Source organism: Vulpes vulpes, chromosome 12 (assembly GCF_048418805.1).
Source record: "Vulpes vulpes isolate BD-2025 chromosome 12, VulVul3, whole genome shotgun sequence".
In the NCBI taxonomy this organism is placed as follows: Eukaryota; Metazoa; Chordata; class Mammalia; order Carnivora; family Canidae; genus Vulpes; species Vulpes vulpes.
The window spans coordinates 161,622,592-161,638,257 of NC_132791.1; the positions used below are offsets into that span (position 1 = coordinate 161,622,592).

General features: G+C 53.3%; 1 protein-coding gene across 3 annotated transcripts in view; it reads right to left on the reverse strand.

Moving 5' to 3' along the window:
- Window positions 1-15,666, reverse strand: part of ACOT7 (acyl-CoA thioesterase 7) — a 100,953-nt gene that overhangs the window by 60,038 nt on the left and 25,249 nt on the right. For all 3 annotated transcript variants that reach the window (XM_072731130.1, XM_072731131.1, XM_026005117.2), the window contains 2 exons: window positions 7,765-7,882; window positions 904-1,060 (listed from right to left, as the gene is read on the reverse strand). In XM_072731130.1, the coding sequence (XP_072587231.1) occupies window positions 904-1,060; window positions 7,765-7,882 (275 nt within the window). The remainder of the gene's footprint in view (window positions 1-903; window positions 1,061-7,764; window positions 7,883-15,666) is intronic.

The following is a 15,666-nucleotide window of genomic DNA, read 5'->3' on the forward strand; positions in this document are numbered from 1 at the left end:
CTATGCTCCAGACCCAAGGAAGAGAGAAGCCTGAGCCCCTGGAAGATCTCTGAGCACAGTACCTTGCAGGCAGCCAGGGCCAAGGAAGGGGCAGGGGGCCGTCCAGAGGAAGGTCCGAGGCCCCAGGCAGCTCCTGGTTCTAGAGAACCAGCATGGACTGTCCTCTGCATAGGATGTGGGACAATGGGGTGCCCTGGGACAGGAAGGTGGGCAGCAAGGGGGACAAAGGGGCCTGCCTTCCCTTTAGCAGCCCGGGTTATAAAAAGCAGCAGCGAGTGCAAAGCAGAGCCACCTCCCCTGCAGAGCCCAGTGGGAGGATGAAAAGGGGTTTCCATGGTTACCACTCAGAGAAAGAGAATATTCAGATCAACCCAGAGTCAAAGGTTCGCCCAGTGAGCTTCAGCCTAAGCCTGGTATGCAGGGCCAGGGGTGCAGGGGAAAGGATGGGGAGCAACCCACCTCCCCATCCCCACTCCCCACCCCCGCCCCCCCAGTGGCCCCCATCTACAGGGAACAGCAAGGCAGGTTGAGGGGGTGTTGACAGCAGCTTGTGCCCCCCTAGCCCACTGCCATCCCCCTGCCCCTGAGGAGCTGATCACCAGGCCCTGGAAGGCAGGAGGGGCAGTGGCCATTCAACCAGGGCCAGAGCCCAAATCCCACTCTAGGGCCATTCTGTTGAACTCACTGCTTAATCCATCCCTGTCCACAAAACAAGGATGGCAGAAATATCTGTTCATGGGCAGAGCTGGGAATTAAGGGAGGTCATTCATGGGTGGTGTCAGGACCAGGCCCTGGCACAGGGTCAGCCCTCCATCCATGGGATCTTTGGCTGCTACCTTACTGTCACTGTTGTTGGCACTGACCCCAACGAAGTAGGCTTGGTGAGACATGTGCAGAAGTTACCTGTGAGGATGTTTTCAGACATCACGTTGACCTGAACTTCCACAGAATGCTTGGAGGTATAGGTAATCTCCGCGCTGACATGTGCCACCTCGCCAATGCACATGGGTGACAGGAAGTCGGTGCGCTCCACTCGGGCCAGGGCGGCTACACAGCGTTCCTGCAGAGACCGGGGACAGGTTAGCCCCACAGGGCAAGCCCAACCCTAGAGATGCTCCTTGAAAACGGCCTTTCTTTTTCCCCACTGTGAAAGTCATGCTGTTTACTGACACCACACGTTCCCAACTGCGAAACCACAGGAGACGCAGAAATGCCTGGTGGGAACATCCCAAAGCAATCACTAGCAGGATTCTCTGAATGGTGGGGGTTAGGAGTGGCTTTTTACTTTTTTTTCTCATTTTTCTATAAAGGATGTATATTATTTGCATAATGAAAAGTAAAAAAAAAAATTAAAGACATACTCATTTTGGAAAATTTGGGAAATACAGAGATGTAGACAGAAAAGGGAAAATCACTCCTCCTATCCGGAGAGAGCCCAGGGTTCTATTTTGGGATTTTCCTTCCCAGGCTCTTCTCCCCAAGAATGAGATCTCACCGGTTCTTCCGTAGTTATTGTCTTACACAGTCGTGAAAACGTAAACATACGTGTCTACAACCTGTTTTTCACTCAAAATGAGGAAAAATAACATGCCTGTGTTACAAAGAGTGCTTCGCAATCAATATTCTTTTATTTCAATTTAATTCTTCAAATAGGCAACCCATTTGCAGGACTCAAAATTCAAAAGAATGAAAGGGTACGGGGTACCAGGTCTGCCTCTTGTCACTTCTTGTCCCAGCCACCTAGGAGCCCCTTGGTAACCGGTCAATGTGGCCCCACAACAGGAGTGCCATCTGGAGGGCATGCAATGGTCTACCCCGGGGCTCATTCTCTATGAAACGTGACAGACTTCCTTATTCTTTTGCATGGCCCTTTCCATGACTGACATGTCATGATACTCTACTGCAAAAGTATGTTCGATGGCTAGAGAGAATGGAATATTCTGAGAGATTTAGGTCCAATTGGATGCATTTGCTTATCATAAACAATCCTGTGATGGGTGTCCTTTCACTTAAATCATTTTCAGTATTGGGGACTATTTCCAGACTGAAGGGACACTCTGGTGTATGTTTCCAAAGTACTCGATAGGAAGCAGTGCCTTGGCACCCCCTGGCACTTGCGATGAGAACTGCTAACTTCTCTACACTAACTCAATGACACAGAAGATACTGGAGTTGGAACAGCGGGACCTCAGCCCCTCGTGGCCCTCAGAGCACAAGGCACTTCTATCACTTCCTCCTAGAAACCAATCCTCTTTCCTGGGAGGCTAAGCACAGATCTGGGGGCTCTCCAGCCACCCCCAGGCTGGGTGGGGAGCAGGGAGTGGGAGGTGGAGGCTCACTTTGGGAGCCCATCCATCAGGTGTGCCTGCTCTGGTATTTGCCTTCCCAGTTAATCCCCACAGCACCCCTTATTCAAGGGTTGGCCATCCTGAGGTTGCAGAGAACAGTCGCACTGACCCCTGCTGGCGCCTGTGCAAGAGCCCACCTGCCACCACACAAGCATGTAAATTCCCTGGCCCACCTCAAGCCACCTGCCTCCTTGGAGGGTGGGTCAGGGAACCTGCACCTTCACCCCTCCCAGGTGAGTCTCAGGAACACGGGGTTGGGGGCTCCTCCAGCTTCTCTCAGCAAGGCAGGGGACCAGAGGGTCTAGGAAGGGCCCAGGGCTAACCTGTGGCTACTCTGATCTGCATGGGTTTCCCCCCAACTCGCCCCCTAAGTCACACTGACACTTAGACTAAGGGCACCCCTACGTAGACTTCTGTGGCTACAGCACCACCCACTGGCAGAAAGCTGGAAGGGCAAGCCTGAGCGGACCAGGACCCGAAGGGAGGCCCCGCCTCTGGGCCGCCTGTTGGAATTATCCAAGTGCTGCTAGCAAGACCCAACAAGGAATGAGCCAGATGTCTTCACTAGAGAATGGCTAAAATTTGGTATGGAAACACTCACACACGAGTAACACACATGCATATATATGAATCATTTTTAATGGGAATGTGGCTTATTCTCACATCTCTCCACATCCTCGCTGTGGATGGACTTGAGCTCTTTCATGCCCACAAAAGCATTCCTCCCTTCTCAGCACAGAAACCCTACCTTGTCCATGGGGTTCCTTCCAAGACCTCCACTGGAAGCCTGAAACCACGAACAGTCCTGAATCCTACATATACTATGTTTTCCTGTACGTACACACATATTAAGTTATAAACTAGACACAATAATAATAAAAGTTATAGCAACATACTGTAATGAAAAGTATATGAACATGATTTTTTTCTCTCTCTCCATCTAGTGCACTTCTTCCTGGGAGGAGCAGAGATGATAAAATGCCTGTGTGCTGAGATGAAGGAGGTGAATGGCATTGGCAGGTGACACAGCATTAGGCTACTACTGACCCTCCTGACGCTCCATCAGAGGGAGGGTCATCTGCTTCTGGACCATGGTTGACAGTGTGTACATACCCTAGGGTACCTGAGACCACAGATCAAGAGGGAACTACTGGCACGCAGGAGCCAGGCACCATGCTTCGTGCAGCATGCAGGGGACTGAGGCAGAGCACCTGCCCTCAGCTTGGGTTCAGACTGGCGGATGGATAATCCATAAGTAAACAGGCCAATGCCATATGGTGGCAGGTGCCCTGGAGAGGGCAGCGTGGGATGTGGTGGGGGTGGGGGCTGGGCCTCCCCACTGAGGGCATATCTGAGCTAAGAATCAAAAAGTGTAGATGGGGAGGAGGTAGATGTGGAGGATGTGCACCCCAGAGGAGGGGAGAGCAGGCTGGACTGTGCACAGTGCAGGGCAGGGTGCACAGTAGGTAAGGCATCAGTCTAAGACTCTGCAGGATGAGCAGAGAAGGCTCACGTTTTAGTTGATGCACTTCAGAGTTGTGTGAACCTTAAGCAGGCGGCATTTCTGCTCCCTTCCATGACCCAAAACACTGACAGAGCAATGGAGGAGGACACAGAGCAGCCTTCCATGCCATCCCAGAGAACGCTGGCAGCATACACCTGCCAGGAGAAGCCCTCAGACCTGGTGCAGGATGCCTGATGGAGGCCTCTCACCTGCTCTCCTGGTTGGGAGGCTGCTTGTGATGGATTTAAGCTTGGTTCTAAAAGAGAGAAGGGATGTTTACAAGGCAGCCACCAGAGTCCTACCATACTGCTACTTCGAAGGTAGAGCAGCCTAAGAAACAGGTGGGCTGCCTTGGGGACTCTACACCGGCTTGGGGTGCAGGCAGCACAGGCCTGGACCTGGGGTAGATGCAACCTGTGAGCTGCTGCCCAAGGGCCTAGCAGAACAGTGTGCCTGCCTCAGGCAGTCTTTAAAGAAGGGTGTGAAGGGTGCCTGGGTGGCTCAGTCAGTTGAGCATCTGCCTTCGGCTCAGGTCATGGTCTCAGGGTCCTGGGATCAAGTTCCGCATTGGGCTCCCTATTCAGTGGAGAGCCTGCTCCTCCCCCTCTCTCTGCTAATGCCGGTGCTTATGTGCATGTGTTCGCAAGTGCCCGCGCGCTCTCTCTCCCCTCTCTGTTAAATAAATAAATAAATCTTTTTTTTTAAAAAAAGGACAGGTGAAACCCAAAAATTCAAAACATGAACCAATAAACATCTGTATCCCGGATGAGGATCTGCATCCTCATGGTTGCCCTGCCTCGGATGGACCCCCATAACTCCCTACTTCTGGGACTTTCAGCAGGAGGAGCAGCCTCCACCCCGGGATGCAGTCATGAGCATTCTCATTAGTCTACACCAGGAAGTGCCCCCTGCCACACTCCCGAAGGTGACCAGTATCACAGTGCTCATTGGACTCAGGTGCCCAGAACACCACGGGGCCTGAGCTCCTGAGTGGCCACAGGGTTTGGGGCCAGGACAGCAGTTTCAGAAGAGAGCCAGAAAGAACAGTGTTGAGCCCTGGGCTCAGCTCCCAGCTCTGCCTCTCACTACCTCTTGACCTTGTAAAATATAGAAATAAGTGAGGCCGGCAGGCTGCTTCCAGGATTCGAGGGGATGATCTTGGAGAAAAGGGTGAGCCACCCCTCTCAGAGACACGTGGGGATCAAAGTGAGTGGGTCCAGGAAGCTTAGCTCTCACCACTAGGACTGTTTTGGCTGCACCTGCACTACACCCACCCAGGCTGCCCTCAGCTAAGGCCACCTTAGGTGAGGCCGCTCCGTGAGACCTTCAGGAAGTGACATAACTTCTCTAGGCCTCTGCTCCTCACCTACAAAGTGGGGTTAAGGGGATCCCTGGGTGGCTCAGCAGTTTAGTGCCCACCTTCAGTCCAGGGCGTGATCCTGGAGTCCCAGGATCGAGTCCCACATCAGGCTCCTTGCATGGAGCTTGCTTCTCCCTCTGCCTGTGTCTCTGCCTCTTTCTCTCTGTGTGTCTCTCATGAATAAATAAATAAAATCTTAAACAAAACAAAGTGGGGTTAAGATGGCAGTTGGGAAGGTACCATCAAGAAAAGGAGGTCAAGTGTACAGTGTGGTTGCTGATGCACCCTAAGTGCCTGTTAAACTGAGGTGCTCCATAGGATGACAAAGCCACACACACCCTTCTGGCAATGAGCCAATCACCGATGGGAGTCCACTGTGTTCCAGGCTTCCACCAGATACTAAGCCTCCAGGAGTGACCCGAAAGACAAAAGTCCCTCCCATTTGTGGGGCTTACACTCTGATAGTGGGATGGGGTGGGGTAGGGTGAGTAGACCAAAGATAAATGAGCAAAATACACAATACTCTAGGAGCAACAGTGCTGTGGAGAACAGCTGGGAGCAAAGAGGGAGCTGGCCATCAGGGAAGGCCTGAGTAGAGGTCACATTTACACAGAGACTGGAAGCTCAGGCAGAAGGAAGAGGCAGTGCAAAGGCCCTGGGGTAGGAAGACCAGCCAGTCACACGGCAGCAAGAGAGCCAGTGTGGCCCAAGGGAGCATTAAAGGGAAGGCATGGGAGATGAGATCTGGGAGCTGGATGGTGCTCAGATCCAGAACTACCCAGCAGGTGGAGCCAACAGGATCGGCTTCTGGTATCCACAATATGAGAGGAAGAATGGGGTCACTGAAGGCCCCAGGTTTTGAATGTGAGTAACTGGATGCTGCAGAGGTCATTTACAGAGGAGAGGGAGAATGTAGGAGGAGCAGCCTGGGCACAGATCCAGGGTGTCTTTTTGGCCCATCAAGGTCAAGGGGCCAGTTAAATCAACAGACGGAGCCAACCAAGAGGTCCCAGCTGAAAACAGACCCCGGGGTGCACAAGGGTACTAAAGGCACAGACTGGACGAGACCTCCATGGGAGTGGGGTGGGGTGCCCGCTCCCTGACCCAGAGCCCCAGTAAAGCCCCTCAGAGGCCAGCATTGGCCCCCACGCCAATGTCTAACCACCTGAGCTGCCTGGGGTTCACATACCCTCCTGAGCCTGGGACTCCTACACCCCTATCCTGGGACCACCCATCCAGAGACATCTCCAAGCCAACACATCAACACCATCCCTCCGGCACCCTCAAACTCCCTCCAGGGCAGGAAGGAGGAAGAGCATGGGCTCAGAGCACAGGTTCAAGACCTAGATTCATGGCCCAGACCTACTCTCTGCCTCCCCACTGGCCTCAGGCAAGCAGGCAGCCTCCCGTATGCAATGGGAGTAACAGGAAAAATAATGTGGTGCTGTGCATATTCTGTGAGCAGAAGTGCTTCAGAGCTTTGCAAAACGCACTCAGTAGCCAGCAGCAGTTACATGAGTCCTCACCACCCTGTGACCTCCCCAGGTCCCCCTCTCCCTCACGCCCCCATCCAAAGGTGTCCTCCCCAGTGTCCAGCCTCTCTCTGTAGGCCTGCAGGGGCCCTCGCCCCACCCTCAACCCCGCCCCACAGGCTCAGGCCCATCCTCCTCACCACCACCAAAGGACACACTCCACTCTGAACGTGGCCTGGTTTGCCCCAGGACTCCAAGGGCATGGAACAAATCCAGACTCCCACCCGGGCAGGCGAGCCCCTTCACAGCATGCCCAGGTCACCCACACCCATGTCCATCCATTAAAACTTTCATCCTGGCTTGGTTCACACACAGGTGCTGCTCCCGCTCTCCTTCTCTCCAGCCAGTGTGCATTCCTCCTCTCATCACAGCAGGTGGCTGGCCAAGGCCCACACGGACACAGGACACAGGACACAGGACACAGGATACAGGACACAGATACAGTGTCGTATCTCTGCTGGACCCCAGGTGGCAGTGTAGAGCAAGACAAATCCTCTTCCCCAAGCAAGGAGACAGCCTCCACAGGAAATGTCAGGCCCCTTGGGGCTGGAGGCAAGGCAGGAGAGGATGGGCCAAATGCCCCTCAGCTGCCTTGAAGCCTGGCCCTCCTCTCAGGCACTCTGGCAGCCCAGGCCCCACCCCTCTCGTTCCCAGGGGTGTCAATGGAGCAGGGGAGGGGTCAGGCCCAGGACAGCCAGGCTCTGGGGGATTCCAGAAACCAAGACTCTTCTGCATGAGGGGGAGGAGGCAGCTCCCAGCAGCTCCCAGCAGCTCCCAACATAGTCTCCAGCTGCCCCCATCCCTCTTTCATGAGTCCCAAACCAAGCAGCATTCTAAAAGGACTTCCAGGTCTAGGACTTCCAGAAGTTCCCAAGGCCCAGAGGACGAAGGAAAACACTCCAAAGCAAACTCCCATGCTGACCCAAGCATGGTGTGATGCCAGAGGGATGCCAGGCCTCCCAGGCTTGGAACCTTCCAGGTGATCTCAAGCAGGCTGGGTGAGGGCCCACAGATGCTTACCCCATTCTGGCTGTTACAGTGCCGGGTGCTGATGATGGCTCCTGCCTCCTCGATCATCTTCAGGATGGTTCCACCATGGACATTGCCTGCCACATTGGCATCATCTGGCCGCATGATCCTAGGCAGAGAGAGAAGCAGCAGGATGAGACCCCTGGGAAGGACGTCACTACCAAACAGCGATAACCCAGGGTGAGGAGAAGGTCCTCCAAAGAGACCAATAGCTCCCAAAGGAGGAAAAAGAACTTTCTGGGAGTTTGGTCAGAGTGGGCTGCTGATCTGAAAACCCTAGACAAGGCGCTGCAACGTCCTGTCTCCATGGGAGGAAGGAGGGCAGACAGTGCGACTTTATCCCCTGAAGCCACAGGCACCCAACCAGGAAGGGGCAACGGCAGAGGCCTATGGAAAAGGCAGCAAGGCAGCAGCACAGCCATTGGGGTTCCCAGCACATCTGCCCCTCCCAGTTCTCAGCCTCCCCAATGACCAACAGTGCTGAATGAGCACCAGGACATAGCACCATGGAAGATGGACAAAGTCCCGGGACCACTACCAGCAGGATCCCAGAAGGGCTGATGCAGAGCCAGTGTAGGCTGCTCTGAGAAGTGGAAGCGCACCACAGCTCTGAGACTCCTGTCGGTGGGGGAACACCCATCACCACCTGCCCCCTCGCATGCTGAGCTCCTCAGAGGCACCTGAGGGGTCAGAGTCCCTGGGACCGAAAGCTAGGAGCCCTCCAGGGTCAGGGAGAACTGAACTGCCACCTCACTGCCCCAAAGGGGAAAAACTGCATCCCTGCTGTCGGCAGCCAATGATGGGCAAAATCCAAGAAACCTCTGGAATCCCAAGAAGGCAGCCTGGTGCTCTGGAGTGGGCAACCCCAGCCAAGCTGGCACTTTCCTAAACTACAGTCCAGGCCTCAGGCCCAGAGATGGGGGATAGGCGAGAACGCCTACCACCCAGTTCCAGAGTGCCAGCCACACCTGCACTCACCCAGCACAGCACCCTCTGCTCGGGGCCAGGGAGCTCCGCCACCCTCGAGGGCTATGATCTCCTGACAGCTCAGTCTAGCCAGACTCCGAGGTCACTCCTGGCTCCCACTCTTACTAGATGAGTAAGCTGAGCGAGCTGATCAAACTTCATTCCTCCACTTCCTTGTTTTTAAAATAGGCATCAGAACTGAACCCCTGCACTCAGCCAAGGGAGGACAGACTCACCCAAAATAACGTAGATAACAAGTCCAGCCACAGTGCCTGGCACACGGCCAATACAATGCCTGCTCATCAGCAGTACTCTTCCCTCTAGGTAAGTATTTAACCAACCCACCACAAGAAGACTGGAAGCTCCACGACAGAGCCAGATGTTATTTTCTCGGCAAATAAGCAAGGACATCATGTGGTGACTGACAGTGGACTGCTGCCCACCCCCAAATATGACCGCTTCATCCTGGAGGAAGAGCTGGCTACTCAGGCCACGTGGCTTCTTCACCTGGCCTTGCTGGCTCGGGGTAGCAGTCATGATAACCTGAACAGCGGCCAGGAGAACCCCAGGGCACAAGAAAGAGGCTTCACTTGGCTTCACAAATATTTACTTAAAGAGGGATCCCTGGGTGGAGCAGCGGTTTAGCGCCTGCCTTTGGCCCAGGGCGCGATCCTGGAGACCCAGGATCGAATCCCACGTCGGGCTTCCGGTGCATGGAGCCTGCTTCTCCCTCTGCCCATGTCTCTGCCTCTCTCTCTCTCTCTGTGTGTGTGACTGTCATAAATAAATAAAAATTAAAAAAAAAATTTACTTAAAGATATTTCTTGAGTCAACTCAAAACGGATAAAGACTTGAATATAAGACTGGAAACTGGGGATCCCTGGGTGGTGCAGTGGTTTAGCGCCTGTCTTTGGCCCAGGGCGCGATCCTGGAGACCCGGGATCGAATCCCACGTCGGGCTCCCGGTGCTTGGAGCCTGCTTCTCCCTCTGCCTGTGTCTCTGCCTCTCTCTCTCATGAATAAATTTTTAAAAATCTTAAAAAAAAAAAAAAAAAAAAAAAAGACTGGAAACCATGAAACTCCTAGCAGAAAATGGGCTTATAGTAAGCAACCTGACGTCAGTCCTGGCAATGGTTTTTTGGATCTGATTCCAAAAGTAAAAGCAAGAAAAGCAAAAATAAACAAGCGGAACTTTATCAAAGTAAAAAGCTTCCGTGGAGCAAAGTAAATCATCAACAAAATGAAAAGGCAACCTACAAGAGAAAATATTTGTAACTCGTGTATCCGATAAGCAATTAATATCCAAAGTATGTATAAAGAGCTCACACAACAGTGAAAAAAAAATCTGATTTTAAAATGGGCAAAGAGGGATGTTAGACTGGCTCAGTTGGTGGAGCATCTGACTCTTGATCTCAGGGTTGTGAGTTCAAGCCCCACATTGGACATGGAGCCTACTTAAAAAATAAATAAAAATAAAAAATAAAACAGACAAAAACTGACTAGATAGTTTTCTTTTCTAAAGAAGGCCAACAGGCACATGGCAAGGTGTTTAAATACCACTCACCATCAGGGAAATGAAAAAAGCACTGTGAAATATTACCTCACACCTGTTAGAACAGCTATTGTCAAAAAGACAAAAGGGTAACGGGCAATGGCAAGGACGTGGAGAAAAAGGAACCCTCGTGCACCACTGGTAGGAGTGTAAACTGGTGCAGCCACTATGGAGAACAGTATTAAAATTATATATATATAAAATTTAAAATTAAAGCCAGAACTACCACATGATCCAGCAATTCCACTCCTGAGTATTTACCCAAAGGAAACAAACACGAACTTGAAAAGATACACACCATTCCCTGCAGTGTTGCTGGGGACAGCCAAGCCGCAGGCAGCCACCCGAGCGCTGGTCAGTGGGTGAATGGATAAAGTTAACGCGAGATACGGAAATACAAAAGAATAGTATCCAGCTATAGGAAAGGAGGGAATTCTGGGGCACCTGAAGCGACTGCCTTCAGCTCAGGTTACACCCCCCCCCCCCCCCGGGGTCCTGGGTTCGAGCCCCACGTTGGACTCTCTGCTCAGTGGGGAGCCGCTTCTCCCTCCCCCTCTGCTATTCTGCCAGCTTGGATGCTCTCTCTCTCTCTCTCAAATAAATTAAAAAAAAAATTTTTTTTTAAAGGAGGGAATTCTGTCATTTGTGACAACTTGAATGGACCCTGATGGCACAACGCCAAGTGAAAGAAGGGGAGACACAAAGACAGTGTAAACACTACGTGATCTCACTTGCACGTGGAATCTGAAAACAGATCTCAGAGAGAGAACAGACCACTGTCGCCCCAGGCCGGGCAGGGTGGACACCACGAAAGCTGCAAACTTCCACCACGAGGTAGGCCAGTGCTGGGGGGGAGAGCACAGCGCGTGACCCAGGTTTACAACACGGCACCGTGCACGCAGACGCCACTGAGAGAGTAGGTGGTAGACGTGTCCACCACAGGGAAAAGAATCTGTGACCGTGTCAGGTGACAGAGCTTACCTGAACTCACTGGGGTGATCCTTCTGCTATAGACACAAATCAAACCACCCCCTTGCATAACTAAAACGAATACAACATTCTATGTCAATTACACAACAATGCTGGAAAACCAAAATAGAAAATTTTTAAAATATTTTCAAGTTCAAAAAAACTCAGGCTTAAAAAAATAGAAATTCGAATTTATAGCAAGTGGATTTTTTTTGGGGAAAAGATTTTATTTATTTATTCATGATAGACATAGAGAGAAAGAGAGAGAGAGAGGCAGAGACACAGGCAGAGGAAGAAGCAGGCTCCATGCCGGGAGCCCGACGTAGGACCTGATGCCAGGACTCCAGGATCGCGCCCTGGGCCAAAGGCAGGCACTAAACCACTGAGCCACCCAGGGATCCCCGGATTTTTTTTTTAAAGCCTGAGTTAAGAGGTAGCCAATTTTAATAATGAAACTGCTGTTACCAACTTCTTTCCTTTGTATTTGTTTTCAACTGAGTAAGGGACAGTTGGTCATTTCCGCCCAGAGGCTGGTCCCCCTGGCACAGATACTAGGGAAGCTGTGAGGAGGCAGGGGCTGGCTGGAAAAGCAGAGCTCCTGGGTTCCAGAGCATCAGGGAAACCTGAATCCAGCCTTTCCCAGAAGCACCAGGGCCTGCCTCAGGGGCAGCCTGATTCCCCCCTGCCCCTGGCCTCAATTTGCCTGTCTGTAAAGTGGGGCTGTGCCCTCCATGGTGGGCTGACAGCCACAACAGCCACTCGGCTCAGGCTGGGAGAGGACAGACTGGGGGCCACGGGGCAGACAAGGAAGTGCTCACATCCGGCGGGGCGCTGGGGGAAGAGGCTGATAAGGAGGCAACCTTTGAGATAGTGCCTGGGGCCATCCTGCAACACTTCACAGTCCTCAGAAAGCCCACATGTCCACATCCGGCTGCCCCCAGGAGCCCAGGCACTTGGGAGTAAATGCTGAGAGCTCCAGACTACAAGCTGTTGGGCACAAAAGCTCACTGGGAAGCTTGTTATCCCCCACCCTTCCTGTCACCCTGGGTCCCACACAGAACAGCGTCCTAGCTCCCCAGGCCAGCTGGCCACACAGGCAGAGTGCAGGCACAAACCTCCCCAGTCTAGGATGTGACCCTGACCCTGACCCCAGCCCACATTCTGCTGCTGGGCAGGGCTGTCCCCCAGGGCCCCCACAGCACCAGCCTCTCCCCCAGGGCCTTCCTCCCCAGCCCCTGGCCTGGTCTTCTCTAGGCAGGCAGGTGTCTGAGAAGTGAGGGCAGCCAAGAGAACATGTGGTCCCTCACTCAAGCTTTTGTTTTCCCATTTTTAATGAAGAGGTGTGTATGAAGAGTGTTTCACTTTCCTTCTCACTATTAAAAAATAAGAAACAGGCACAACGCCAAGCAGCACTTGGTCTGGGAGGCTTCTGCACCTGCCTCTCATCTCTGGGACCTAAGTGGCCACTTATCTCACTGCCTCAAGAGGCATTTTTTTTTTTAAGATTTTATTTATTCAGTTGACAGAGAGAGAGCACGCACAAGCAGGGCAAGTGGCAGATGGAGAGGGAGAGGGAGAAGCAGGCTCTCCACTCGAGCCTGATGTGGGGCTCCATCCCAGCACTCAAGCCAAAGGCAGATACTTCCTAGCTGAGCCACCCAGGTGTCCCTGAGAACATCCTTCTTAAGCAGGATTCTAGTCCTCAGTCACCTGCTCAGACCTGCCAGGGCCCTTGCTAACTACAAAGTAAAGATTTAAACTCCCTACTGAAGGCAGCCCTGGTGGCGCAGCAGTTTAGTGCTGCCTGCAGCCTGGGGTGTGATCCTGGAGACCCTGGATTGAGTCCCACATCGGGTTCCCTGCATGGAGCCTGCTTCTCCCTCTGCCTGTGTCTCTGCCTCTCTCTCTCTCTCTCTCTCTGTGTCTCTATGAATAAATAAATAAAATCTTTGAAAAATAAATAAATAAACTCCTTACTGGGAAGTTTGAAGCCCTCAGGGGTCTGGAACTTCTCCTGCCTCGTCTTCCATGGCCCTGGTCAAACCAGGGCTGTCTGCCACACCTGGGCCTGCCTGCCATCCTACCTGTACCCACCTGTTTCAGCAACATCTGACCTACTTTCTGTGAGGAAAGTGGACTCATCTATGAATGGGGGAGCATAAGTAGACACAGCCTCATGAAGGGCAGCCCAGCATCACCCATCAAAACCCCTAAGTGTGTAGGCAGCTCCCATCCAGTGATTCCACTCATAGAAGTTCATCCTACACATTGCAAACATGATTAAACCTATTCCCCCTGCATTCTGTGTATGTAGCCTCACAGCAGACACCTTAGGACAGGCCCTATCCCCCTATTCCTTGGTCCCACACAGAGCTTTTATACTGGGTTGAACTGTGTCCCCCCCAAAAGATCTGCTCACGTTCTAGCCCTGGAACCTGTGAATGGGACCTAATTAGAAATGGGTCTTTTCGAGCATGACCGAGTTCAAATGAGGTCATCAGGGTGCACTCCGATCCAAAGTGACTCGTGTTCTTTTGAGAAGAGGGAAATTTGGACGTACACAGGGAGGAGGCAGAGACAGGAATGATGCGTCTACAAGCCAAGAAACACAAGGATGCCAGGAGCCACCAAAAGCTGGAATAGACAAGGAAGGATCCTCCTCGAGGGCCCTCGTGGGGAGCAAAGCCCTGCTGATGCCAGGACTTGGGCCCTATGACCTCCAGGCCGCAAGAAAATAAACCCCTGTTCTTTTAAGCCACCCAGTCTATGGTCACTGGTTCTGACAGCCACAGGACACTCTACTCATACTAAAGGGGGCTTCACTCCATCACAGAAGACAGCAGTGATAGAGGTGAGCCCCATAGGACCTGCGGTGTGGTGGCTGCAGCCAGAGCTGACACTCAGCTCCTGCGTCCCCAGCCCGGCCATCACTGGCCAGGCCTCCGCACAGAGGGCTGACCACTGTCCCTACCATCCCATAGGCCCCCCAGCATGGGGCCAGCCTCTCTGATTCTAACACAAAAATGTCCCTGCTAAAACATAACACTGCAGCCTGAGTTCCATGGTAACTGGGGGGTGGGCAGGGTCCCCTGATCCAACAGTGAAAGCTCAAATAGCTCTCTGAGGTGGAAGGCAGCAGGCAGCACCAAGCACAGCCAGATTCCCTGGACAGATAAAGTCCTCTTGGGTTGTTCACCTGCACTAAAGACAGACAAAACCACCAGGCCTGCTGCTGTGGTCCAGGTAGGGGCCTGCGGAACAGCCAATGTGGTAAGGACACCTCACAGATTGTGCCAAAGGTCCTGAGCCTTAGGCTTAAACCAGAGAGGCAACGACAGCTGTCCTGAACAGGGATGACCCAGGGTGCTTCCGCCCTGACCAAACACAGCAGTAGCTTTAGAGCTTCCTTTGTGCTCAGCACAGGGAGCAGCCACCTTGGCAGGGAGACAAGGAAGAGCAGGCACTGCCGTCCCCAGCAGAAAAGGAGCTGCAGGGCTGACCACGGGGTGGTCTAGGGCAGGGGGCTGGTTCACACCAGGCACCCTCGATCATGGCACATGTGAACACCTCATCTTTTTAGGGAGGACCCTGCCAATCAGAAGCCCAAGTGACACCGTTGATCCTCTCCAATTTACTGCCTAAGAAGGTTCCAGCAAAGTTGCTTTATCCCAGAGCCCCCACCACATCCCCTAGAAGAGGCAAGGGTGGAAAAAGTCCCTGGGGTCTTTCAGGCCCCAGAGCAGGGGTAGGAGGTGCCAACCACACCCAGACCCCAGGCTCACCTTTTGGTTGGGACAGGGAAACGAACCAAGAGAGGACTCCGGGTACAGGCAGCTGAGCAGCACCCGCTGATCCCAAGAACCCAGAGCGCCCAGAGGCTGGGCAGGCAGGAAGCACAGCCAGGTCCCGCACAACCCCAGAACCCCACTGGCAAGGGTAAGGGAAGCGGCAGAAGCAGCAAGGCTGCCAGGAAAAGCAGGTTCCATCATCCCTGGGGCTCTAGCCAGGAGGGAAGGCGGGGGTCATGCAGGGGCTGGACTTCCTGGCCCAGCTTCAGTCCCACCCAACATCCGGAGAGAGCAAGAACTGGAGCAGGCACAGCTGTCCTCGGCCCCATGAAGACAGCCAGCCCACCGGCTGGACACAGGAGCCGCACGCCCTCTACCACCTGATCCCTTCACGGTGCCCCCAGACAGACTCTCTGCTACAGGCTCCCCGCAAGAGAAGGAGGGGCAGGTTACTGGCGGTACCTGCTCAACTGGGAAGCCATGCCCGCGGTTCGTCCTGGGTCCCCGAGAGAAGCAAGGGGTTAGTGGCAGCCACGTCACCCCTCTCTTCCCCTCCAAAAGCACCGTCCCAACTCCCCGCCACACCAGGCTGCCCAGCTGAACCAGGAAGAGGCTGCC